This window comes from Lepisosteus platostomus, chromosome 14 (genome assembly GCF_059453375.1).
Source record: "Lepisosteus platostomus isolate fLepPlt1 chromosome 14, fLepPlt1.hap1, whole genome shotgun sequence".
Classification (NCBI taxonomy): Eukaryota; Metazoa; Chordata; class Actinopteri; order Semionotiformes; family Lepisosteidae; genus Lepisosteus; species Lepisosteus platostomus.
This window is the reverse complement of record NC_142624.1, coordinates 33,132,539-33,159,062: the sequence shown is the minus strand read 5'-3', so window position 1 is coordinate 33,159,062 and position 26,524 is coordinate 33,132,539. Positions and strand designations below refer to the sequence as shown.

Here is a 26,524-nt window from a genome sequence, read left to right as displayed (position 1 = left end):
TGTACTGTACATAGAGCTCCTTTCACTAAACACAGACTGCACTGAAAACAGCTTGGAACATGCATTAGAGCAAATTGGCCTCTACATTAAATGAGAGGATTGGTTGGGGGAAAAAAAAAGAATGTATTAACCGGAATTGGTTTATTTTAGTGTTTCACAAAATGTTTTGAAACCACAGATGGAACAACTCTATACTTCTAATGCATTGTATATAAAAATGTACTTGTCTTAAAAAAAGCCCATAATTATGAGGCTGCTTTCTGACGACTCTGAAAAGAAGCTGTCAGATCAGTAAGAATAAAAAAATAACTTTATGCTTTGGTATATTTAACCCTTGCCATGCATTACCATACCAAATTTTGACTTTTTAAAATGTGTGTCTTGGATAACTGGGATTACAGTGGTTTAACAAAAAGGTACTGTAAAACTGCAGTTCGGGGTTCCAAATTTCATATTTTAGGTTACTTGTAATCTGTACTAAATGGCATTAATAGTGTGGCAATAAGGACCTACCTACAGTATGTTAACAATCGATTGCAAGTGCATTGACAACATTCATATTGTTTGCATATATAAATGCATTGCTAATGCATACGTCACTGACAATAACTTATTAAGCATTTATTACATATGATTTGCCTTTGGTAGACTGAAGTATATTAAGAAACCTTTTGGTTTTGGCACAAATTAGAGTAAAATAGAATATTAATACTATAGTATTACATTTTTGGGTGTCGTCAGTCTTAGTAGATTCCAAAAACATATTTTTACTAATTTAGTGTTCGTAAATGTACAATCTCTGCTTTTTTGGAACTCCAGTTCAGTTCAAGAAGAAGAGCATCCCTTGTGGGAATTGGGTGAGCTGTTTATAAATAACAGTGTTTTCCCTTAGTGTCTGTTCTTACACAATTGGAGTTGACACCAATGATCAGCCTTGTAACACAGCACCTTCTGAAGCAGTAAACACATGTTCTTCCACCCTTTGCAGCTCCTTGTCACAGTATGTTGAAGACATTTGTAAGAAGGTCTGTTTGTGGGCAGATTTTCAACCAATTGTGTTTCATTTTTTTGTCCACTTTGAGAGGTACATCCTTTCTTCTGGCTCCTGCTCAAGGGGTTCAGAGATGAACACAAACACTGAACTGTTCTCTCTGGGTCTAATTTAAAAAATATCCTTAATTTCAAACGAGCTCAGTCTTGCCTTTAGAGTGCATCGGCCTCTGCTCTACTATTTCCTCAATTTTGTGGATTAGTGTAATTAAAATATTGGTGTTGCAAGACAGATTAGAAATGATTGTTGTTACTTGTTTTGCATTTTGTCACTTGCCTGTGTTTTTTTCTTTTTTGCTGACTTAGTTTTATTTCATTAATGATCCCGTGTGGGAATTGCACTAGCAAGAAAAGGGAAATTAATGAAATATTAATAACAAACAGCAAAAGGAGCTTTAAAGTCCTACTATTTTGAGAGAGCTGACCTCTCTGCTCCATGAACACGATAAAAACAAGCTGATTAAAAAAGTTTAATTGTAGGTTTGCAAAGCCCAAATTTCACAATGCCTTTGTCTGCAGATTATCGCACTGGCAAGTTATAAAAGCAACTGGACCAGATGGCAGATCAAAATGTTTAAGTTGAACATGGAGTGGATGAAAGTGATGTGGTGCTCAGATCTCTATCTCCTGTGTTACATAATTGTAAAGGAATACTTCTTAAAGAGGCCTAGATATTTAAAATAAAGCACCATACTGCTTCCACAACTCCACTTATCGTCACTGAAGGAGTTTGCATTTTATCCAAACAGGAGTTTTTGTTGTTACTTAAGAACATAAAAAGGTTTGAAAATAAGAAGAAGCAATTTGGTACATTAAACCCCTTTGTAGTTAGTAGCTAATTACCAAGGATCTCATCCAGAAGAACCAAGAAGTGTCTACATACAATAGTTTGCACAGTGGTTCACGTTTCACTGTTAATTCTGAAGAAGTCCACTGGGTTGACTGTACTGTCAATGCCTTTGAGGGTTTTGAGTATTTCACCCCCTCTGAACCCGGGAATGACTCTGATCCCTTTTCTCTGGATTGATTCCAGAAAAGCGATAGCTGTTTTTATACAGAGGTGACAAAAATGCAAAGGTGCAGATTTTGGAAGTGGTTTGGATCAGTGCTGTAGTCATGTCATGTGTAAACTTTGTGATTGAATTGGCAGTCAAAGCTCAATGTGGCATTTCATTCCATAGACAATCCAGCCTTCGAACAGAGAACTGTACAGTTCTCTATCAATGTGTGCTAAGCAGTACCTTGACACTCATGCTTCTTTTACAAACAGCTGGTTGAGTTTCTTGGATAAATTAGCAGCTAGCAACCAGTCATAAGACATAGAGGTCATATGGCCCAACTAGCTTATTTATAACCTTTTTCATGTTCTTGTGAACTTAACTTTGAGATATGAGCTTCTACCCTGGGCCCTGAGCTGAACCTGAAGTCATGGTTTGACTTATTGTCATTGATTTTAAAGACCTCAGACAATTCTCCAATATCCTATTCAGTAAATCCATAAAAACAAAACATGAAAAATGGGGGCATACAAATAATTCAAAAGTCATGTTAGCACTTTATTTTTTTTTGCTTTCCATGAGATAAAAAATCAATGTGCAATAAAATTTGCTTTCCTATTTTGCAAGAAACAAGCCCCAGGGAATACAGCTGATAAGCAAGAATTTCACTTCTAGGGCCCTTTTATTTAACATAAAACTTGTGATATAATTTGCAAAATCGCTGTAATTACACAAAGATCAAATGGAAAGGCTTTGCGCTAATGCTAATAACACCATACCAGCCTGGGCTCTAGCAGTACTAGAGGAACGGTGTGGATGAATAATTTATCTGGTGTCATCATTAAGAAAGTGAATGATTAAAACATATCTCCCATCTTCAAACACCTCTTTGGTTTTCAAAAACCCTCTCTTACCATCGAGTTAAGTCAAGAAACGGAACTCAAAACAGAAGCGTCACATCTCAGCCCAGGAAGAGATGTACTTCCAGAACGGCCTGTCGGGGCAACCAGTTCAACTCATGCAAACTGACTGGCACCACACAGTCAGCATGTACAGTATAGGGAAGGAGAGTCCAGGTAAGAGAAGATGGTACTGATGCTGTAAGAATGATCCACTTTTGCTTCATCCCACTGAAACACGTAACCACATCAGGCACCTAACTAATAACTGCTGTCACAGCTAAAACAATTATTCAGTTTAAGGAATGTTTCAGTACAGTAGTTGGCTTTTTCATTGCTGAATGCAGTCTATACTACAGGTTACTGCTGTGACAGATGTCTGTCACTTCTTAATTGGTGCTACTGTATGTTGTGGGTGACTGGATAATGAAAGGTTCATAGCTGGATGTGTATTTCTCAGAGCTGCAGAGCATGCTTATCAATTTATTAGGTTGATGCTTTATCCAAGACAAGTGATATTTGTAGCCATTTCTACAGCTGGAAATTTCACTTGAGCAATCTTTGAAGTATACTGTACAAAGGTACAACAGCAATGCTCACAGCCATCTGAGTCAGAGCCCTAATCGCTCCTCAACACTGCTCTCTTATAATGTTAGTGCTGCATATTGGTTTTGTTCATGATTTTAAATGACTGGTCCATGTGGACCAAGTTTATGAAATGCATACCCAAATACAGCTACTGTATGGATTTTTACCAGTGACAGAAAGAGAAAACAAAACACTTGCAACAGTAATCCAGATTCTCAGTTATGAAATAAGTATAAAAAATTACTTGAAGCCCTGGTCATGCAGTTAAACAGTTAAACAGTTAAAAAAATTGCTAACTTAAGTATTCACCCCCACTGGGCAGCTGTAAATTCTTTTATACACCATATGATTTTATTGAATCATTTGATCAAAAGTTTTGTTTTTCCCATGTACAGTACAATGGCAGCCAACTTTAAAACTAGGAACAGTCAAACGTAGTGGCATTATTAGGTAAAAGAGAAGAGAAACCTGGGTCAATCCTATAATGAGGAGTTCTAATATGGATTATTTTAACAGAACGTAACTCAGCATAATTAGGCTGTTTCATTGGAAAACTTAAACTTCAAGTAATAAAGCAATGAAAAGAAAGAAACTACAGCCTCTTTGAATTTCAGTCTCATTGTGTGAAGAGAAGATAACACATTTCATTGTACTTCAGCTGTTTCAAACTGGTCAATGGATGTTCAAAAATCTAGTAAAAAATATTAACATATAAAAGATACAATATTTTAAATACATATGAAAATAAAAAGGTAAAACCTAATTATCCCTTTGCACAAAAACAAAAGAGATTCACTTATTCCAACATGTTTCTGGTGTTTAATAATACCCTTTGAAGAGTTATGGATTGGTCTTTGGCTGTTACCTACAGTAGAATATATTCCCTATATAGGGAAGCCTGGGAAGAAATGGACTATCTCTCACTTATCATCTTGGGTTCATTGATCTTCTTATTACGTTCAATAGCTGCACTTAGATCAGAGGTCCTCTGCTGAGTTTCATTCCTCCTGGTACTTCAAAAATTGAATCAGTAAATAAAAACTGGTTAAAGTGCTCAGTAAATAATGGTCAGGTTGAAAAATAGAGTATCTGGTTAAGTGCTGGTTCTTCAGGACTCAGTAGCTGTTAACAGGTTATTTTTTAGTGTGAACTAATGAGCTGAGTGGAGAATGGAGTCAGTGTGCTAATCTGCAGGACAAGCACGTTACACACAGAGCCGCATAAACAGGAAACACAGATTATCTCTCATGCTTTTTAATATTCGCAAGCTAATTACAGAAAAATTAAATCATGCAGAGACTTTCTCTCAGTCCAGCGAGGCTCTCCCATCTGAGAAAATGAAAAGTTATGATATTTACTGTCCATAAACATTGATTGTGCAAGTAAGGAGTACAAAAGTAGAAAATTACAGGCCTTGAAGCAAGTATAAAATGTTTGTAGGCCAGTCAAGCTGGTTAATAATTTATTGCTGGTGGCGATTCTGACACCCCAAAGCAATGATAATTGGGGAAACTTTGCACCTGTGAAGTACTTTTCTGTTTTACACTGCCACATAGTAGAATACAGGAGGTCCATAAGGTTCCGTTTTCTCAGACTGAGTTGCAAAAAACTCTTCACCTCTTCACATCACCACACAGAGGCTTTTTAGACACAGAGCTCAGTTTTTGCAGCACATCTGAACCCATACAAAGATATTTGTGTTTTTAAAAAACTAGCTTACAGTCTAAACGTGCCAAGAATTCAGAAGGATGTAAGCAGAATAATATGAATCGTTTACATTTTAACATCCCAGTAATCCAAGGACCTTTTATTACATATATGTAGTGCAGTAAGTTTAATATGATACAGTCCAGAAAACAAATGAAGAGAATTTAGACTGCTAACAATAAAACATGCAACTGCTGCTGATGAGGACTGCCCTTGTATTGTGCTCTGAACTCTCACAACACGCTAATTGGCAACAACTTAACCAATTAAAATGTCATGTTTTTCGTTGCTTGCTCTTTCCCCATTGCGTTTTAATTGTGCCTGTACTTGAAAATGCAATTCACTTTTTTGGACCAAAAGTCAGCTATCAATATATTTAATTTTCTCCAGTTATGCTGTGCTCTGCCATCCTTCTCATAAACATTTGTAAATCGCCCCTAACCTTTGGCAATATACTCAGAATGTTGTTTTCCCTGCCGCAACTGTTGATTCTACTGGGAAAGATAATAAAAGCCAGACAGAAACTTTTCTCTAGAATGCTTCAGTATATTTTCTTATCCTGTAGTATTTCAGAGGGCTAACACAGTGATGTTAATGAAACACTAAAGAGGGCTAAGCCAATTATTCTTCAACTGCCAATCTCAGACATCTCATTTCTCAAATGTCAGAGAGGAGAGAAAGGGAATCTGATGGAATAATTAGCTTTTGGAGAGGAAATGCCATTGCCAGTATATCATGTAAAGTAGGAGGCACATAGTAAAGGTGACAGAGCGGGGACAAGATTAAACAGGAATGTGTGGTGTGGGCTGTTTCATGCCAGCTTCAGTGCGTCGTTTAATGTGTGTAACTTGAAACATTTATTGTGTGTTTTTTTTTTATGTCAGCCAGTCCTTCTGAGAGAGACGTGTTATGACCCACCTGTGACAGAGACACGTCCGGTATCTTGATAAACCTGTCCTTTAATGAGAGAAGGTGTTGCCTTAAACATTTTTTATATTAATGTTAAAATCCTTGTATGGAAACCTGCGGCAGAGCACAATACCTTCTGATACCAAGCGTTAGCCCTCCAGCAGACAGTGCATCCTTTCGTCACTATATTCAGAGCATTGCCTGGAGAGCAAGCACAGCTACAAAGAGTCACGGGTGCACCACTGCTCCTCTGCAAGACTTTCAGTTTGCAGTTGTTTGCCCTTTTCCGAGTACTGATTACAGAAGATCTGAGCCTTCTAAAAAGATGTGGTCTAAGCCAAATGCTAGATTCCGTGCTTTGTTTAGTAGAAATGCATGTTGTTAACAGAAAACTCTAAAAACTGAAACTCCAAGGAGGATTATGGCTAGCAGCTGCACTTCCTATCGGTTTCCTGTGTCAGTCAGTGCACAGTAATTTAAGAATCTTGTCAGTGCTCCAATGTCCTTTACTTAACCACGAGACAATAATATAAACAGCTACAGTTCCTTGTGAATCTGTCTCAATTATTATTCTCCCTTTGACTTTTCTTGTCACGTTAAACTAAAAAGTACACATTAATTTTACTTATCCTATTAATAATTTTATTAATAAAAAGCATTGATGCATTCAGTTTGCTACAAACACATGCTATCGCTTGCTTGAGACTTTTATGCTTACTGTAAACCTCATGTTGAACAGTACATTTAAATATGGTGCATGCATAGCATATCGACCACTAAAAAATGTAGTGTAAATACCGTACTGATTTAAATTGTTAGTGTACTGTAGTTTAATGGGAGAGAGTGTCAGTTTAGCTATAACTTTAAGTAGCCACTTAATCTATTTAAATTTTCTTCCCTTTTAATAAATTAAAAAATGTTGTAGGATCATCTTGAACAAAACATCAGTAAACCATCTAATTGACAAATGGTGATTGATTATGAAATAATTTTGGTTAATGGACTTTTTAAGCTAACAAAGCATAACTAAGTGCCTGGAGGTAGGATAAAATACTGAATACAGATGTCTGCTCAGACCTCCACAGCGTCCTATAGTATGTGTATACCATCAGGTTTGTGAATGGATATTGCCTACTGCTTGAATTTATGAATTGTGAGCATTAGAAACAGATTGTTGCTACTTTTTAGTTTTATTTTTTTCCCCTTCAATCAAAGTACTAATGTGCTTTTGGAGGTTTAGCAAGCCTCTGTCACAAGATAACAGTTAAGCTAACAAGTGGAAACCAACATTTTTTTCAGTAAAAGCAGGTGCTGGTTGTCTAGTAAATTTTGCACAACCCTTAACAGATCTTATATTTAAATGCAACGTCTGAAATATTCTTTTTTGCCTCTAGAAAGGTTGTGGTCTGAAGTGAATGACATCTGCTCAACTTTGTGTATCTGAAATCTTGCTTTGTCTCCCCCAAGTGCTATTAAACCTGTCAATCAGGACTGAGAAAACGTGGACCACGGGCAGACATGCAGACAGGAGCAGTTTGCTGGAGTTATCTCCAGCTATGCTGTGGTATGCTTCATTTGTTGGTATGGCTGTAGCAAAGGGGCTGGATCATTAGCATTCTGATTTGGTTTGCTTTTAAGTATTTCAGTTTTGTTTCAAAGTTGAATTTTAAAGGTTTGGCTAATTTAAATCCTGCTGGGAGCAATTCAGACAAAGGAAATTATAAGAGAGGTGCCCTAATGTTTGGAATTTGGATTTTACATGAATCTGTTTCATTATTTATATTTATGAGCCAGTGTGTTCTGAAATAATTGAGTTAAACGTAATGTCAATTATAATATTCTAATTATATGTAATTTATTTACAGTATAATATTAAGGATGCGATTGTGAGCAGAAATATTCAAACAACATCTGGATACTGATTTAAAATAATCAATAAGCATCACACAAAAAGTCCAGTGCTGCTGCTTTGTAATCAAATGAAGTGTCTGCTTTCAGACATCTGTTCTGGTAGAATGAATTGATTGAAGAAACAGACGACAGGTGTAAAGCATTCAGAAACAAAATGTATAATATTCTTGATTGATTGGTTGGTTGAGTAGAGATACAGAAGTTATTTCACAATATAGTGCTTAATTTAATTACTTTATACAGTATATACAAAAGGAAAAAGAAAGTGAAAAGCAAAACACATTTTTTAGTAAAAGCAGATGTGTTCTTTCTAGTAAAGAAACACTCACAGGCCATATTTCTTTTCATTTAAACTAAGATGTCCTGCCTGTCGCCGGCAAATCGTAGTGTCCCACTGTTGCCAAAGAGCTGTCTTTCACAGCCTACTGCACTGTCAGCATTAGAACAAGCATTCTGTTCCAGACAGCTCTCCAATTTTATCTGTGTGCTCGTTGGGAAATGCGGCGGTTGGGTGAGATCCATAGGTGTTACAGAACACTTAGGCTTTCCTGTGCTTTAAATTCAGAAGCAGGTACAGTACCTCTTCGCTCTACCAGGGATGACAGAGAGGCCGGTGAAAGAGCTTGCTCCGTCCTGCTCTGCGATGCTGTTTTGTGTACTGATGTGCCACACAGAAGGCAAATTCTGAATTCTAAACCGATGACCTCAAAGATCTCTGTGGTCTAACCAGGGGAGGCTTCATTTTCCCTCTGGTTTGGTTTTATCTCCCATCATTAATATCCTCTCGTTCCTCCACCTGTGGATAGCATTTGTTATTCCTTCTTCCCCGCCTACAACAGTCACACTCCACAAATCACGCTCATATCCCTGATTTTTTTTTGCCATGAGGCAGAGATTAATATGGCTTTGGTTTAAAATGAACAAAGACCCCCCTCCACACACACCTTTGTTTTTACTTAAGCAGATGCCTTAGGTTCTGGAGAATTCACTAATCCTTTAATCTCTGGCCATTTTTCATAAAGATGCATTGCAAACAATTGCATCTGAGATGGTGAAATTTAATCAGAAGGCTTTAAACACAATTATTGTTATCAGGAAGATGCTGTGCGAAAAAAAAAGGATGGTGCTGCACCACCTTCATCCTGTCTGCTCATTTAGCAGCTTTCTCATTTGTTATAAAACAATCTTTTTCCCCATTGAGGCAATATTCAGCCGGTATAAAAAACTTCCTCAGCCTGTGCTGAAATGTAGAAGTCTGTCTGCAACAACATTTTCAAATAAAGCAGAAAATAGCCTCCTGTTCAAATATATCATTGCTTGCTTGATAATCATGGCTCCCTGCCTGATTTTTATTTCATTTCTGAGCTATTCTTATTAATAACCCACTAACACCTTTATCAATCTAGAATGAATACCTGGTTGCTCTGTGGATTCTGGGTGCATTTTCTGTGCAATTATTGTAATCTGCCGAACAAATAACCCTGCTATTTGTAAGATTCGGTTCCCTGTAATTTTCTGCTGCATTCTTATCACTATTTAACCCCTTGTTCTCTCAGAAACTCCTCTTTCCCATCAAGGCTGACATAATTACCTTTTTTATTTTGGAAGCATGATTCAATCTTTTTTTTTTAATCCCTTTAAAAGCTTCATCATGAGTGACTGGATTCCATTATGTGTGGTTTGTTATGTGCCTCATTCAGTTTGTTTTAAAACTTGTTGACTGTACTTCCTGCAATTTCTTTTTATGTGTCAGCATTATTATTTTCATGTTACCGTATGCCCTGTGGTACTCATCTCTTGTTGCAAGGCACTTTCCGAGAATCCTCAAGATACAGACAAAATGCAAACGTTTTGATTGCTATTCAGGCCTTGTCCTGTAGTGGGCAGGCATGTGCCACTTGGTGAGTTTGTCAGATCACGACTGGATACCGCTGCACCTTCTCAGGCTTGAATGTCAGCAGAGCGAGTCCTTAAAAGTGCATCGGCTTGTCCTGTCATATCCTCGACTCGGCCCTGCCGTTCACATGCCACCTGAGAGGATCGCTGTCTGATGGAAGGCCCGTGTTCTCTGGTGCGAGGGAGTCCCATCCTCAGTAGGGAACTATTTCCCCAGCCTCCAGGCTAACATATCATAAAGCATTTATATAGTTGAATTAATGCAGTTGTTCTTTTCAGGTCACTTGTTAAACACATAAAATTGCAATTACATTTGAATGGAAAGAGGCTGTATTTCATTCCCCAGTGTTAAAGACATTAAATTTGCCCCATTTCAGTAGATTTATGCGGGATGTTTCTGCACTGACCTTGCATAAGGTTTGAATGGGGAAGTTAAGTGAATCAACCCTGTAGTTGCCACCTACTAACTCTGGATGATTGTAATTGCACTGGAGATATTGAGGTTATTGTTTTGTTGGTCTGCTTGCCGATAGGTTTCTGTGCTTGTTTTGTGCCTGGGTTTGCTTTTTGTGGTATTTCTTCTGTTTTTGGCTCAATGTTTTATCTTGCTGAGACACCGTCTGCTTTTTTCCTAAATTATGATTGTAGGAATAAGAATGAAAAAAAACTTAATTTTATATAGCACCTTTAAATTGGCTTTTCAAAACGCTTTACAGTAAGGAAAAAAACACACAAAATGACGGGAGACAGCAGAATTACAAAATTTCAGAATTACTGAATACAGTAGGAAAGCAAAGGGGCAGACATCGAACAAGTTAAATAAAAGCGTGTCTAAAGAAGACGTTTTTGAGTCTTGATTTGAAAGAGCTCAGGCAAGGTGATGCTGTGATATTAGGTATAGAATTCTAGGGCTCTGGGATGCAGTGCAGCTGCAGAGAAAGAGGAAGTTTACTTTTAGAAATTTGGTGTAGTAGACGTTGAAGAGAATTCAAATTTTAGTGGGGATTACTTTAAATGTTAAATTAGTTTTAGACTGACACTATCACTATATTAATATCTCAATGTAGCCCATGATTTTAATTACATTATATTACAGTAAGTATACGGGTAGCTGGTATTATTTTTAGTATTGGTAGTACTGTAGATGCAGTGTACAATAATCTCTTTCTTTCTGCCTAAAGAGGAACATTAAAAAATAATGAGTAATTCAATGCTTTATTTTTATTTATTTCGTTATAGTTTCACTTGTGAATACTATAACGAAATGCACAGACCCCATGTCTGTGGGTAGGTTTGTGAAAGAAGAGATGATGTTAAAAGTACAATTCTGCTGAATCTGTGTCATTGCACTCAGATTCCCAGGATTCCTGCAAAGGCTGCCATTAATATATGCCATTTAGTTCCTGTTCAATGACATTTATTCTCAAATTAACAAATCAGTCCCTACGTATCGCTCAATTAGTGCTGTTTAGGAAAGTGATATGTTCTTAAGCAAATTAGGTGAAGCCATTTAATAATTTAGAAACAGAGGAATGTTTTGGCTTAATTAAAAGGTGCTGTTGTGTCAGTGTGCCAAGACCCAAGTCTAGCCTTTTAAATGTTTAATTAAAATTGATATTCCCCCAAGGAAATGAGACTCTGGTCTGAATTCCCCTCGAAATTAAATTAGTTTGATCCTCTTCTGAACTCAGGCAGCATGTTTGTTTGCTTCCGATCATATGAGACTTTATCTTTCTTGCTGAGTTAGTTGACCCTATTCATTTAGGGTTCACAGTTAGATTTTCTGTTCTCTTTCAAGGAATGAAACTTTTACAGTCATTTGCAAACCTAGACAATGGGTGATATTTTTTTTTTTTCTGGGAATAATGCAGCACTGTGAAAGCAGACCCTTTGTCAAACAGACCCCCAAATCTGTAGTTAAGAGTATATGGTTAATAATACTTTAACAGTGCATGCATTATAACACAATGGAAATAAGAAAAAATGTCAGACTCTCAAAACTGCACAATTTCACATTGCATAGGGTACATACTATACAGTTTATGCCAATGAAAACTGCATATTTAATGCCAATGCGCCTGCCTAACAATAAAGTTACAGTAGCTCCCTAGCAATGACACCTACTGTATACCGAATTGCACAGAGTTCATAACAGTGCCACATTCCCTACAGGCCTGGGAGGTGGACTCCTTGAATTATAATCACACTCACTGAACTCACAGGCTGCAAATCTCAAATCTTGTTAATTTCTCCCTTTATTTGTAGTCAGATTTACACAGACAAGATGTCAATGGCATACAAAATGCCATTGAAAAACCAAAAGAAATTTGGTTTGGAGCGTGCGCAAGAGAGGTGGTTAAAAGTTTTTATTTAATCTGGGCTGTGATATTGGAGTGCAACCTGCAGTTTGCAGAATGCTTCAGTATAGGTTTCAAACTCCACTTCTATCCTGTAATTGACACTCGACATTTGGACAATGTGGAGATCTATTGCACAGTTCCTCATTCAGAATACATAGAAATGTAGAGAGATTTACAGTATCATTTGGCTCTTCCCCAGGTATCACACTTGGAAATTATAGAGGTTTTAAAGGGTGAATGTTGGCACATGCTAATATTTTTTAACACTTGTAATTTGTATGGCACTTGTTCAACATTTTTGTGTCAAATTAATCAGAATACTTTTATCAGAGATTTCACTGTGCAATCTAGTTGTCTGTAGATCTGGTCATTTGAGTAAGTTACATGTACTGCCTTTCCAAAGATGAGGTATATCGTTTATTTTCACAGTACATTGTACAGTACATACTGTATTATGTGTGTAACAAATATGTTTGTTACATTTAACCATCATTATTACATTAAGAAAGTGTTATCTCAAGTGAAAAGTTACTTTACTTGACTGAGATCAAGTCATTTTGTATAATAAAAACATTGTTCCATGTTAATCATACATATGTTTCACTGTATCGCTTGTAACTTGTAACTTATTGTTCAATGTTAATCATACATATGTTTCACTTGTTTTGCTTGTAACAAGCAAACCACTCTGTGGTTCGCTTGTTACAAGATACAGTAGATGAGAAGATTCAATTGATACTCCATGTATAAAGGTACAGTATGAATAATAAAGGAAAAATAACAGGAAAGTACAGCATAAAGAAACAGGAAACAGAAAAGAAAAGTGATAAAAAGAAATCTGGATCAATTGTTCTCAAGCAGGGCCAGAGATTGGTTTGAGCAGAGCCCTAAATGTATCAGTAAAGTTCATGATTTGTTTGCATCTACCCAAGGCAGCATGCTGGATAGTTGCTTTGTCAACCCTGGACAATGCAACTGGAAATCCCATTTCAGAAAATAGAAATGCAGCCCTTAAGGGACTTCATGTCGGGCTCATAGAGCTTCTGTCAGTGAAGTGTAGAGCTTATTTGTCAGTCAGGGGTTTTTACCTTTTGCGCACTTTCTTTAAACAAAAACCATAAATTATGATTTTTAAAATGTCAAGAAAAGATTTTACGAAGCTGCTGACTCCCAGCTCAGACCCCTTCTCTGAATGGTTCTGTGTACAACGCAGTGTACACAGAACAGTGCAAGAGGTGATGTTCCTGAATGATAACAAGTGATGACAAATTGTTTCAGGTACAGAATAATTATCTGAGAATTGAAGAGGTGGGGTACAAGTGCTCTAATAACAGTCCTGTAATTATAGTAAAATAGAAATAACAATACATGACAAAAAATAGCAGACGGGAAAGGCAAACAGGAGTAGAGCAAAATGAGATGGTGAGGTTTGATAACACTAGAAAATGAATTAATAAACAAAGATAACAACAGGGGCAAAACTAAATATTTCATAGATAACACTGTGTATTAACATACAAATTTAGCACCATGTATCAATCATGTCAGTTTCATTTTACTAACAGATCAGTACCCGACACACCTTGTACTGGCTGAAGGTGTATTAAGGCTCAGTAATGATTCCTCCAAAAGGAGACAGAATTTTTTATTTCAGCACATGGGGAGTAGACAACTTTTCTGAAAGACAGGGGGCTATAAACTTTCTTTCAAATATTAGAATTCCAAACTGTGATTATTCATATGTACAGTAAGAGAAGGAAAGCCTTCTTATGAGACCTGAGTGTTATTTTTTTTTACATTGTCGGCACAGTCTTTACAGGCAAGAATGGAGGGGACAAGTGTTCAAATTGAAATTATGATTCCAATGGCACTTTCTCCAGTGCTACTGATTTCTCTTCACCAGCAACAACTGAGCCAAGAGACTCGAAGGTTACACTTTTTAACTGGCTCTCAGATCTTTCACATTTCTGTGCTGGTCTGGTGTGCTTCTCTAGCTGAAGAAGTCAAGACTACAACCTCCATCCCATTGTATGCCATAATAATAAGTCTGATCGAAATTTGAGCAGTGTTACCCCCTGCTTGGATGCTGTCACTGCCTAAGAAACTAGGCATTTTTTTAAAGGATTGTTTTTCCAAAAGCAATTTTTAAGCTGTTAGAAATTCTATTTTTATTTAATATGATAGTCTAATTAATATTTTGCTAGGAAGGGGCTATTTGAGATTTTAACTGCATCATCATAGAAAATGATCATTAATTGCAGCTTTTGGCTATCTCTGAAAGATAAATCCATGACTTAATTGCTGAATCACGCCTGCCAATTTTCAACCAGGCTTTGTTGAGTTTGGCTAAAATGGCAATAAATACATGCTTGTGCAGGGACAGTAGCAGGTGACTCGAGTATTCCTGCGCTTAGCTGTTCTGTTTCTCTGCCTTTTTGGGATGCAGCTATTTTTATCCACAAGGTTCCCTGAAGAGGGGATTTTGACAAGGAATTCTTAAACTAATTAATATAGAAATTGGGGATTATTCTCAAGAAAACAAGCCAAGATATTAAGAATTAAGCAACAATATGTGTGATGTGCTGTAAGTAAGATAAATGAGTTTTCTGATGTGAGGTATAAAAGATTATTTCAGAGGCCAGTTCCAGGGCATTCAGCTAGCGTTGAAGTATTGAGAATCTCTGTGTGGCTTAATATTTCTCTATTTTTAATAGCATTTTTATGTGAGTCTGTGTGAAAGGATGATATATCAAAGATTCAACCATTGTTATCAATGACAAAAACCTAATTGAAGTGCTCTGCACGTCTTGAATACTCGTTTCTGAAATCCCAGATCATGGGAATTTTCTCTTTACCTAAAATGCTGTTAATCCAGCCTTCCTTGTCCACATCCCATGTTTTCCTTGTAATTGCTGATCCATAATGAGGCACTTATTCACCATACCATGTGGTTGAAGCTGATGCTCTGACATTCAAGAAATGTCTGGATAAGATTCTCCGATCAATTAGCTATTAACTACCAAATGTGCTAGATGAGCTGAATGGCCTTCTCTCATTTGTAACATTTCTGAGGATCTTTACTTCAGTGAGATGAATTACATGTTTAGCTGTAATTTTGATTGTAAATGTTCAGGCCTCCGTGTCACAATTAGGGCAGTCAGTGAGACTTAAGAGATTCTACAGTACTTTGCCTGAAGTACTGCCAACACCGTTCTTTGGTTTATATAAACCTGCAAACTGTATAATTTTAGTACTGCTTAGATAGATGGTAGTATTAAGTTCCAACTTCGGTGAAATTACAGATTTGTTCACTAGAATCTGGAGAACATGTTGTGCTGATCTTAAAACTTAAGCAAGGCCAGGTATAGTCTGTACTGAAATGGAATAGCTCCAAGGAAATCCGGATTTTATCTGCTAGTGATGTGCAGTAAGTGGACCAGTATGTGGCATTCTTCCCCCTAGACCAGAGTTTTCTAAGACTATGTCCAGTATGGAGAGTAGGAACTCTGCTGTAGGTGGTGCCATTCTTCAGATGAGACATTAAACAGTTTGTAACTTCTTGGTCATTAAAGATGCCATGACAGTGTTGGGACTGTAAGTATAAAGATGTTAACACCAGTGTCCAGGCTAAATTCCAATCTGGTCTTGCACAGTCCGTCCGTCCTCCCTAACCTTCCCATTTAATTCAATGAATGTGAAACTATTTCTCCCTTTTCCACCTGTGTGCTTCCCCGTTATTCTGTTCCTTGTACAACAGCGACTCTTCCGTCAAACTAATAAAGTCACTAATGATGCTGTGACCATGTACAGTATAGGAGGAAGGGGAGGCGGTCGGTATCAGTGTGTGCTAACAACAACCTGGAGCTTAATACCATTAAAACAGTGGAAATGGTGGTTGCTTTTGGGAACCTCTCTGTTTGGTAATCAGTGATGTAGTTTGATTGTAGTCCTTTAAGTTTTTGGGAATTATGATCTCTTCTACGCTTAAATGGGACATGAATAGCACCGATATCATAAAAAAGCACAACAGAGCATGTATGTTTTCCAGTAACTGTAAAACATTGGTGTCTCTCAACCAACCAACAGTTTTACAGAGCCCTTATTGAGAACATTCTGACTGCCTCTGCCTCTTTAACTGTTTGATCTCCCCACTCCAAAGGCAAACTGCAGAGTGTTTTCTGCTCTGCGGACAGGGTCATTGGATGTCATCTGCCCTCCATTGATAATTTGTACAATTCCAGAGCAAAGAAGCGGGCAGGAAAGACTGCTGATAACCCTCCCCCTCCCACCCAGGTTACCACCTGTTTCAGAAACTTCATCAGGAAGACGCAACCAGTCGATTAAAACCAGAACCACCCGGTATTTGAACAGCTTCTTTCCCAGCTCCGTCATATTGCTTAAGCAGTATTTCTAGTTATTTGTGTTTTTCTTAATGAAGTCTATTAGTCTTGTTTGTATATGACATGTCTAGAATGTTTTAAGAGCACCAAGTACACTAGAGTAAATTTTTTGTACATTAAATATCCTTGAAGAATAAAGATGATTCTGATGTGCTGTATAGAATGGCTGCCGGCACAGAATAATACCATATGTTATCCAGGTGGGCACTGCGTTTTAGTGTTGGACGTAATGGGTCACCTCCCATACTTAAAGAACTTCAGGATCCATTGGGAAAAGCACTGTATAAGGTGTTATTATTGCTGATATTTTAAGTGCATTTAGGATTCTGTCCCTCCCACACTCTACTACTGAAATTGTTGCTTTCTTATGGCGGTTTTCTGTTGTTTTTGCTCTCAAACGAGAAGGGCAACCATCAATAACAAAAGATCATGAAAACAGTTGAGGTGTTTGATTTGTCTCTTTCAAACCTATCTTGCCGTCCTAACAGTACAGTGGGAGAAGGTACTTGGAGATAACAGAGCAGTGTCTTCCACAGAAACCGAGAGAGAACTTAAAGTGCTTCCCCAAATAAACCCTCTGCAACAGTGGTCCATCTTCAAACGACACCACAGAAATAATCCTAGCTAGGATTGCTCAATGAATTTCCACAGGACTGATCTATTCCTTGGGGGGGAATTTCGCCACCAAGTGAAACATGCGAACAGCAGGTGCCATGTGTGGCGGTAACAAGTGTAACACAACACAAGCCTACCTTTGATGGCTTGTTGTTGCACAAATTATTCGGAAACCTTGCAGGTATTCCGGTGTGCACCTGTGGTTTCTAAAACAAGCCCTGTCTGGAAATTTGGCAGGGATTACTGACACGTCTGCGAGCCCCCTCCAGAAAATGTGCCTGGCAGAGGGGAACTGTGATTTTGTCATAATCACTTTTCAGCACTGGGGAGGAGAAAGCTCTGACTGTGCCAGTGGAGCAGCATTGATGAAGTTCCCATTGTCTAAAGCCAGTGTGTGGGAGAGAGAATATGTATGTGCGTTCTGTAGAAAACTTGCAGCCAAGTCGTAGGAGTAAAACCCAACCTACCAGTTTATTAGTCTGCTTGTTTATTTATTTGTAAATAAATACACACTTAAAGTATTGTAAGCGTGTTTATGTAACTGTAACAGTTTCTGTTTCAGTCTGATCAAAATGGAATTGTACAGTTCTGTGGGGTCTAAATGTAATTGTGTGCAGTAGAATAATTGTTCTAAAGTGTCGTGATCTGTGGTGGTTTGGCTGTACAGTAGGTCACTGGCTAGACTTCAGAACATCATGCATTGTATTATTGTAAAATGTTTTTTTTTTTCCTGCAAACACTCATACCAGTGGCCTATCTAAAGAGAGAAAAATAAAAAATGTAATTATCTGGTTATTTTTTTACATGAATAAATATATTATCCAAGAGAGATTCACGTATTATGAACACTGATTGCTCAAACAGAATCATTCTAGCCAAACATGAGTCTGGTCCACACAATTCAACAAAAGGGTACAGGAATCACATTAATATTTAATAGAACGTTTGATGGGACTATAAGCTCCTATACTTACTGTACAGTATATGGACCCTGCGGCTGCAATATAACAGTCAGGTTCATGATTCAGTGCAGTAAGTTAAACACTGGAAGGTCAATTCAAAATATTCAGGAAGGCCAGCATATGTTTCGACAGCCATGCATTTAAATAGTGCTTTGTGGTTATTACTTTTTATACCGCACAAAATTGCTACTTTTATTGCAATCTAGTGTGTCGTATAAAAGAAGCCTGTACTAAAACTGAGAAGCCCGATCAATTGTGCTCACCAGGGATAAATTCTGATAAATTGTGCAAATGAATACCCCTGTGAGTTTGTTTTTTTCTGCACTAGAACCTACAAAAGCTACTGAGCACTTGTGATTATGAACAGCACAAACTCATTTTTATGCTACGTGTTTGTCAGTAATTGTTTTTTTTAAATTCCTGTCCCTTTGCAGAGTTAATAAATGTATTCATGATGTGCTTATAAAAAGTAAATTGTTTGCTTCTGTATTATTACACTGCAAACAGTTTTTGTGTTCTCATCAGTTAATATTACTTTTTTAATAACCAAGGAAAATTAAAAGAACGCTATTGTTTAAGGATACAGGATTGACCCCGTGGGACCTGTAACAGCCAATGTTGATGTCGTTGACAGTTAATGCTCTAATTAAGAGCACATTCTCTCCAAACCTCTTTCAAGCATTGTAATTAAACATGTAAAACACTCACAGAGGGATCTGTCACCAGTACTTATTACAGCTAATCAAGCACAAAAAAGACCCTAATACACATTTAAAATGAATCTACGCAGATTCGGGAAATGTGCAGTTATTGAATTCCGGTATCAGAAATCAAATCTGCATAATGAAAGTGAGCATTTGATGAATTAACAAATTGAAAGTGTTGGAGCAGTGGAGCAAGGAGGGAGGTGGTGTCGGCGGTGGAATATTTAGAGGTTAGTCCTTGTCTTTCCAGATCAGGCTTCTCGTCTGTATTAAATGGAAGGAACACAAGAAACTATGGAGGTTATAAAAGAGATGGCGCTGTATGCGCTCTCTTACAATGAAAAAAGGTTCCCATGCAAAACAGTAGCAAAGCATTCAATAACATAGCCAATCAAGTGAGTACAGTGCAAATCAGGCCCTGAATATGCTCTTCGCTCTTGAGCACAGAAACAAGCCTTTGATTCTTCCTGCCTACTTATCTGCATGATAGGAACTTTCCCAACATTAAAGGTGCTTATCATGCCTTTGCAGTCTTACTTTTTACACAGGGGTACAGTATCTCTCTGGGTACTCTGATGCACTAGTAAAGCATTCTCAGTGAACAATAGCTCATGTGATACCCAGCAGAGAGAAGGCAGTCATGAGCTTACCATGTGGCCCTTCCCAGTGAGTCAGATGCTTGTGCTTCCTTCTCCTCCAGTACAGATGCTGTAATGTCCCGGGCAGGAGTTCAGGCTCACACCAGTTACAAAGCCCCATAGAAATCTAGCTTGGGAGCTACTGTTGCATCTGTGCGGTGTTCTGTTTTTGCAAAGTTAGCTTTCTTTGGCTATTTATTTAGAAAAATTGAATTTCTTCCTAACAGTGATGTGCACAATCTCTCTCAGGGAGAAGAGGTTTAATCATGGGCACCAAAGGCAGATTGAAAGAACATAAGGAAATTTGCAAATGACAGGGGGCCATTTGGCCCGTTTAGCTTGTTTGTTTGCTAGTAGCTAACTGAGGCAAGGATCCAGCTGTTTCTAGAAAGAAGTCAGAGTATCGGCTTCAACAATATGTCTGGGTAGCTTGTTCCGGACTCCCACCCCCCTTTGTGTAGGAAAGTGCCTTCTGTTCTCAGTTTTATATGAACTTCCTCTGGGTTTCCATTTGTGTCCTGTGGTTTGTTGGTGTTGGTTCTGAGGACGTCCACTGTGTTGACTTTGCCAGTGACTTTGAGAATTTTGAATACTTCATACTTTTGAATACAGATCTTTTGTTTTCAAGACTAAAACAATTCGGTTCTTTTAGCCTTTAGAGTAGGACATTTCTTTAAGCCAAAACATACACTGTATATGGTTGTTCTCTTTGGATGGATTCCAGAGCAGCAATATATTATTTGCCATGTGGTGACCTAAATTGTCCATAATATTCTAAGTAAGGTCTTACTGGTATGTTGTTCCATTCTAACATAAAATTCCTTAATTTAAATTCAACACTATTAACTTAATATCCCTACATTGTGTTTGACTTTTTATGGCTTCTCCTCATTGTCTCAAAGTTAAAAATGCTGTGTCAAGTCTTTCTCCTAAATTGTTTCTTCAAGCACAGTATTTCCCATTTAATCTTTGTAATCTGTGTTTTTGCTACGTTCATGTAATACTCTGCATGTGTCCTCATTAAGTCTTGTTTGCCAGGTGTTTTCCAAATCTTTGGAAAGCTTCGTCAGTGTTTGATAATTCTCCTAATTTGTCACCACCTGCAAGCTTTACTGTGCTAGAATTCAGATCCGTAAGTTAGGAAGAGCAACTGTCCTAATACACTGTAGACACCTGTATTGCAACAACCACCCAGTGTACAGATCTACAGTTCTTCGTCAACGCGCATGCATTTTTATGAATGCCTGTCATTTGTACTTTGAGAATTTTAATGACTTTTTTAAGAAACTTTATTAATTTCTTTCTGAAAAACTAAATGCTCTATACCACAGGCTTAGTACCGGTATGTATCCATTACTGCTTATGAGTTCGAATAAGCACGAACACAGCAACAACAAAAAAAGAAAATACAGTTGTTATCATATTTAGTTAGAAGGGGTAGGCATTCCTTTTTTTGACCTTCTAGACTCCCTAGTAATTCGTAATTACAGTAAAACCTTTTTATTGCTTCTCACCACACCTTAAGAGAGCATGGTGTTGACAATGTGAAAGCTGATGGTCATGTGGAGCTCTGGCAGATGGGGAAAAAAAATTGAGAAGTCTTTAAACAATTAACTAAAATAAATAAATTTAAGAAGTCTTTATGGAACCAAGCTCTGGCAAGCAAAATCTCTTCACTTCCTTCCTCGCATGTCCCAATGGTGGGTTTCTTTCTGGAACTCCAGGTGTGTTCTGTTAATTGTGGTCTGATCTGTACAGTCACACACTTGTTGTGAAATGCTTCACTGTTTGCGCTGCTGTGTTTTTATGATGTACAAATGGCAATGTTTCCCATTTGACAATAAGATTTCAAAACTGTGAGCTGTGTTTTTAGATTTCTCTGTATTTTAAGGAACCCTATATTTCTACTGTCACCACTACCTACCCAGAAAAACCAACAACATGCAGTTAGGCTGGAGGTTTTATTGTTGCTGCTTGCTTTGTTTGTCTTGTTTTAACTAGCACTTTAATCTGTACATTTCCTTGAATAGGGAATAAAGTCAGTGTAACCTCTCATCATGTGTAGCCAAATATGAAATTAATTTAAGATGAAAGATGGGTCTCAAATTCCCATTGAAAAAAATACAATAGTCTGATCACCAATCATCCGTGGAACAGAATTTAATCAAGTCTTTGTTGGACTATTAGCAGAGTCCTCTAGCCTTTGGTTATTAATATGTCTCATCTGTATCCATGCCATCCCTATGTTGTTAATCTGCTTGTGGGGAAAAAAACTCAAATGCTGTAAATTGTGTAAATCTGCTCATGTTTTTTTTTTTTCAGTGGGATCAGGATTAATTCTATTGAGTCTTTCTGAGAAATTTGAAACCCTAATACTCATTGTTGCATTCATCGTCTGAACAGAAACACGACCCTACATTTGGGGAAAACAAGATTCATTTCCAGACATCCTGTCACATAGCTTAATATTGGACGATTTGTATTAAGATGGGGATATCTTTTCATTTTCTTAGAAATGTAATTTGAAGTTAATAACTTGTTTGTATTTTAAAGACCAGGATTAATAACCCCAGATTTTAAATGTACTGTATGGGTTTGTATAAAAAGTGTTTATGTCTTGAGGGTCACTGTTATAAAAAAAAAACAGACTTCTTCTTACAGTATATTAATTATAATAATATTATTAATATAACTTATGAATGGTGGTATTCATAGCAATAGTACAGTTATATATAGCTATAAGCTATATCCAATTTCTATTTATGACTTTTTGCTTTTTACAAAAGACAGCAGACAACAGCAAAGCTTGGGTATCTGAGGATGTCAGAATGTAATTAGGACCCAATAACAACACTTCTCGTCTCTGTCTATTGTCTACAGAAATCCTCAATGGCGGTGTGTATGTGGACCAGAACAAGTTCCTGTGCCACGCCGACACCATCCACTGGCAAGATATTGTCAAGAACCCACGCTCAGAGCTCCTAGTCGTGCCCACCAACAGCAGCATTGGATGTGAGTATCCCAGCCATTAGAGGTTAGATCGGGGAACGGCTTTGGAATGAGGGCTGGAAAGGTACAGGCAGAGCTTAGTGCCACTCAAAAGGGTAGAAAGAGAAAGATGTACAATGTTTCAGCCCGTGGAGGAGCCCTGCTCAGGTGGGTAAGGAAAAAAGAAATAGGAAAGTAAAAAGACAGAGGTGAGAGTAGAGGTTAGAGTAAAGGAACAGTGAAACAGATTCCCAGAGGAAGTATTACAACTGTTTGTTTTTGGAATTTTGCATTTGTCCTAATATTGTGGGTTTTTCTTTCAAAAAAGACATTGAGTTGAATAGTCCAGATAACAAAAAGCAGGGTTGTGAGGGAATGACCTAAAACATAACAACAGTAGGGTTGTCATTCCTGTATGCCAATGTGTGGGACATTTAGGCTAAATTGTCTCTTTTTCTCCTTCTCATATAAGGAATCTCATTGGTTCATTCTTTATATGCAGTACTGGGGGTCCTCTGTCATCGTTGAATGTCCATGTGATAGCGTAGGCTTCTAAATTTAAATTCCCTGTAATTGCATAGTTTATTAACTCTTATGAAATACCCTTTATAATATATTCTCACTAGATTTCAGATATATTCTGTTAACTCGCAAAAACAAATACATAATCTTGTCATTACCGTATAGTCTAAATGTACTGCAAGCTACTGTTGGATCCAGTGAACTAACCAGGAGATGCATAGGAATCCAGTTTGTTAGCCTGTAGCATCATGTCCACTCCCAGCCTCTCCTGGGGCTGTCCTTCCGATAAATAAGCCAAAGAAAAGCAGGAGGGAGCAGATTTCACCCTGGCAGGCCATCCTATGTGCTGGGCTGTAGTGCTAAGAACAGCTGTACGCAGAGAGCATGGGGTGTTAATTAATGAGGTCTAATTACCTCGGTGCAGGCTAGGCGAGGCTGGCATTGTCTGGAAACAGACGGCATGTAGTGGGGTCAGAGAGAAACAGCAGGAGACACCACAGGGGACCCTCACGGTGAAGCACGTGGGCAACGATCTCTTCACCACGCACGTGACTGGTTCTCACCTGGCAGGCTGCAAGATCCCGCCTTCTTGGGTCAGGGTTAGCTCAAGCACGTGTATAATAAGTTATACAGTAACTATAGTAATTGCTTGCATTTATATAGTCCTTCCCACATAGGAGGGAACCTACTTCATTCACCAAAAAAAGCCAGTAGACTCCAGCAAAGTAAAATGTAGTCAGGACTCCATGGATAACACCCTTTTTTGCAAAGGGTGCCATGGGATTGTTTTCACAGAGGCTGCATCTGAGGAAATTGTTAATACTCTTAACGGAGTACGGATATTATAACCTCTGATTGTGTTAGGAAAGACTTTTAATAACAGTGCGTATAGAGTCAATCAATTCAATATTTTTGCAAGTGTTGCTTTAAGACCGTCTTGAAACTAGTATTGATGTTCCCATAAGAATCATTTACTTATTTTATTAACATCTACAGTATGAGTCTAATCTTTCACCAGAGGCTTCTTCAGCTTCCAGTGCACTATTTCCCTGAGAATCTGTTACTGGTGTTGCTTGAAATCATTTTGTCGGGACTTGCTCATGAGGATCATACGAGAAGGAACAGGTCACCGAGATTTATTGAAATTATTATTGTGAATTAGACATGCATCCTGCATGTCTTCTTTCACTGTTACATTTGAACAGATTGGTATAGTACAGTATGTGCAGCTGCAACTGCTGAGTGTTTGAAGAGCCTATGAGAATGTAGAAGAAAAGCATTGCTGAGACAGATGGGTTTCTTTGTAACTAACCTTTTCTTCACCTCTGTGAGGTCAGGAGTCTCACACCTGTTTAGTACGTAGGAAGACAACAGGCACAGCTGACTCCAAGCCCACTGTGTCATCGAGTTCACCTTTGTTCTCCATTGTCGTGACAGCCTTTCAAAACAATAGCTCTGTTCAAGAAATCAGCTTTGAGATGTGGTCAAATAATAGCCGTTATTATGGCTCAGAGCTATGCTGTTCATGCCAGATGGAAACAGCTTGTTTCTCATCATTTCCTTCTTTTAATTGTCAAAGGGGTATATTGACAGCAGAACTGTCATAGCTAGGAGAGCAGGTGGCAGAGAGGTGGAAGTGGGTACAATGAATGTGATGGAGGGGTGGTAGTTGGATAGTAAATGACAAAGTCGGCGTCGATGTTATTTCTTTAACATAATTACTCTTTAAGACCTTAAATACTAGCTGGCTTGATCTGCAATCATGAACCTGTCAATTAAATTGCAGTGAAACCTGCATGGAAAAAACCTAAGATATTTCCATTTACACTTCTCCTTCATGCTGATGTAAAAGAGTTTTATTAGCAGGGTTTGCTGCGAGTGCCCACTCTTTTTCATTCATCAAAGTATCTGAAAGAAAGCAATTAGATCTAGAACAGATCTCTTGCTGCCTGTGTTTTTTTTTTGTATTAGCCATCGGCAAGTACTGTAGCTTACTCTGCTGTTATCTGTCACGTCAGACCCTCAGATCTTAACATCTTCATTTACACCCCAAGACACGAAGGCTGGTAACTGACGTTTCTGCTCCTGTGATTTGAACAGAGGAGTGCCGATGTGGGCACGTGAATGTCAAGAGTCTCCAGAATCCCAAGTTCAGAGATACTGAGATTCAGGCTAATGATGTGCTGGGCCGTGTCACCCTGCCAGTCAATACAGTCTGCCAGCTGAGAGGAGCAAGGCCTCACTACAGAAGGCTGTGTCTTCAAAATCACTTAGGCGCCCACAATTCTTACTGTTGGGGTTTAAGCATTCCAGAATGTTTTTTTTTTTATGGTTGAACGTTGGAGATGATGCAGGAAGCTGTTGTCTTGTTGCCCACAGGTGGGCGGTGCCACAGGTCGTGCACAGGGCGCTGCTGGGGACCGCGGGAGGATCAGTGCCAGAGCCGTGAGTATACAGTAGATCCCACCTGACTCGCGACCGCTATGACGCGGGGGGTGGGAGGGCGGGAACTCAGACTCATCTGCAGTGTACGCCAAATAATTCATAAATGACTCCGCAAAGACATCCCTGGGATCAATCCATGCACTTCATTTTAATATTTTTTAGTGGGACATTTTCCGAATTGACGTGACAGATATGGAGATGTACAGATGTAGTAGCAGTGATGCGCACCTCAGAGCTGCGAGCTTCTCACTTACCCCAGGCACCCTTAAAACACTGCTCGTCACGCAGCTCTGTGTGTCCTTTGCGCGTTGCCGACTGGCGATCAAGGAGTGTCGTGACCTTTGCATTCTGGGCCGGGAGAGAGAGGGCAACTGTCAGTTCAGAGGGAAAGACAGAAGCCTCATTGCTATCGTTTTCAAGGCAGACGTTCTTGCTATCAATGACCCATTTAGAGTGCAGCCCTTCCACACTAGCTAATTGCAGGGAAAATCACTGCTCTTAAGCAAACGCAGCAGGGGTACTCACCGCTGCCTCTCACCTTCTGCAGCAGATAAGTGCACTTAAACACTTACCGTAATTATATCTGGCCCAGCAATTTAATGGAAAAATACAATGAAGTAGGATGCCACAAAAAGTAGGCACGCTTGTCTCTCTTCCATTTTCTCTATATTACATTTTCTTCTTTTTGTTCTGTAATGCAAGGACAGTTTCTGCCTGCCTCTGTTCCCTGGCTTTCTCCTTGAACCTGAGATTGAACTGTTTTTTTGTTTTGTTTTCCTTTGGATGATGTTTGCTTCCCTTTTGATAATACTCCTGTCATTTTAACGAATGCCAACTGCTTCACGCTGTTGTTTCATCAGCTCTAATGCATTAAGCAAGATGGTTTGTTAAATAAGATGCAATTACGCTTTGCCTACAAAGAATTTGCACAA

General features: G+C 38.4%; 1 protein-coding gene across 1 annotated transcript in view; it reads left to right on the top strand.

Moving 5' to 3' along the window:
• Positions 1–26,524, top strand: part of LOC148649289 (receptor tyrosine-protein kinase erbB-4-like) — a 372,283-nt gene that overhangs the window by 237,328 nt on the left and 108,431 nt on the right. Inside the window, exons 4-5 of the mRNA XM_088605758.1 lie at positions 22,518–22,649; positions 25,527–25,592. Coding sequence (XP_088461884.1) covers positions 22,518–22,649; positions 25,527–25,592 — 198 coding nt within the window. The remainder of the gene's footprint in view (positions 1–22,517; positions 22,650–25,526; positions 25,593–26,524) is intronic.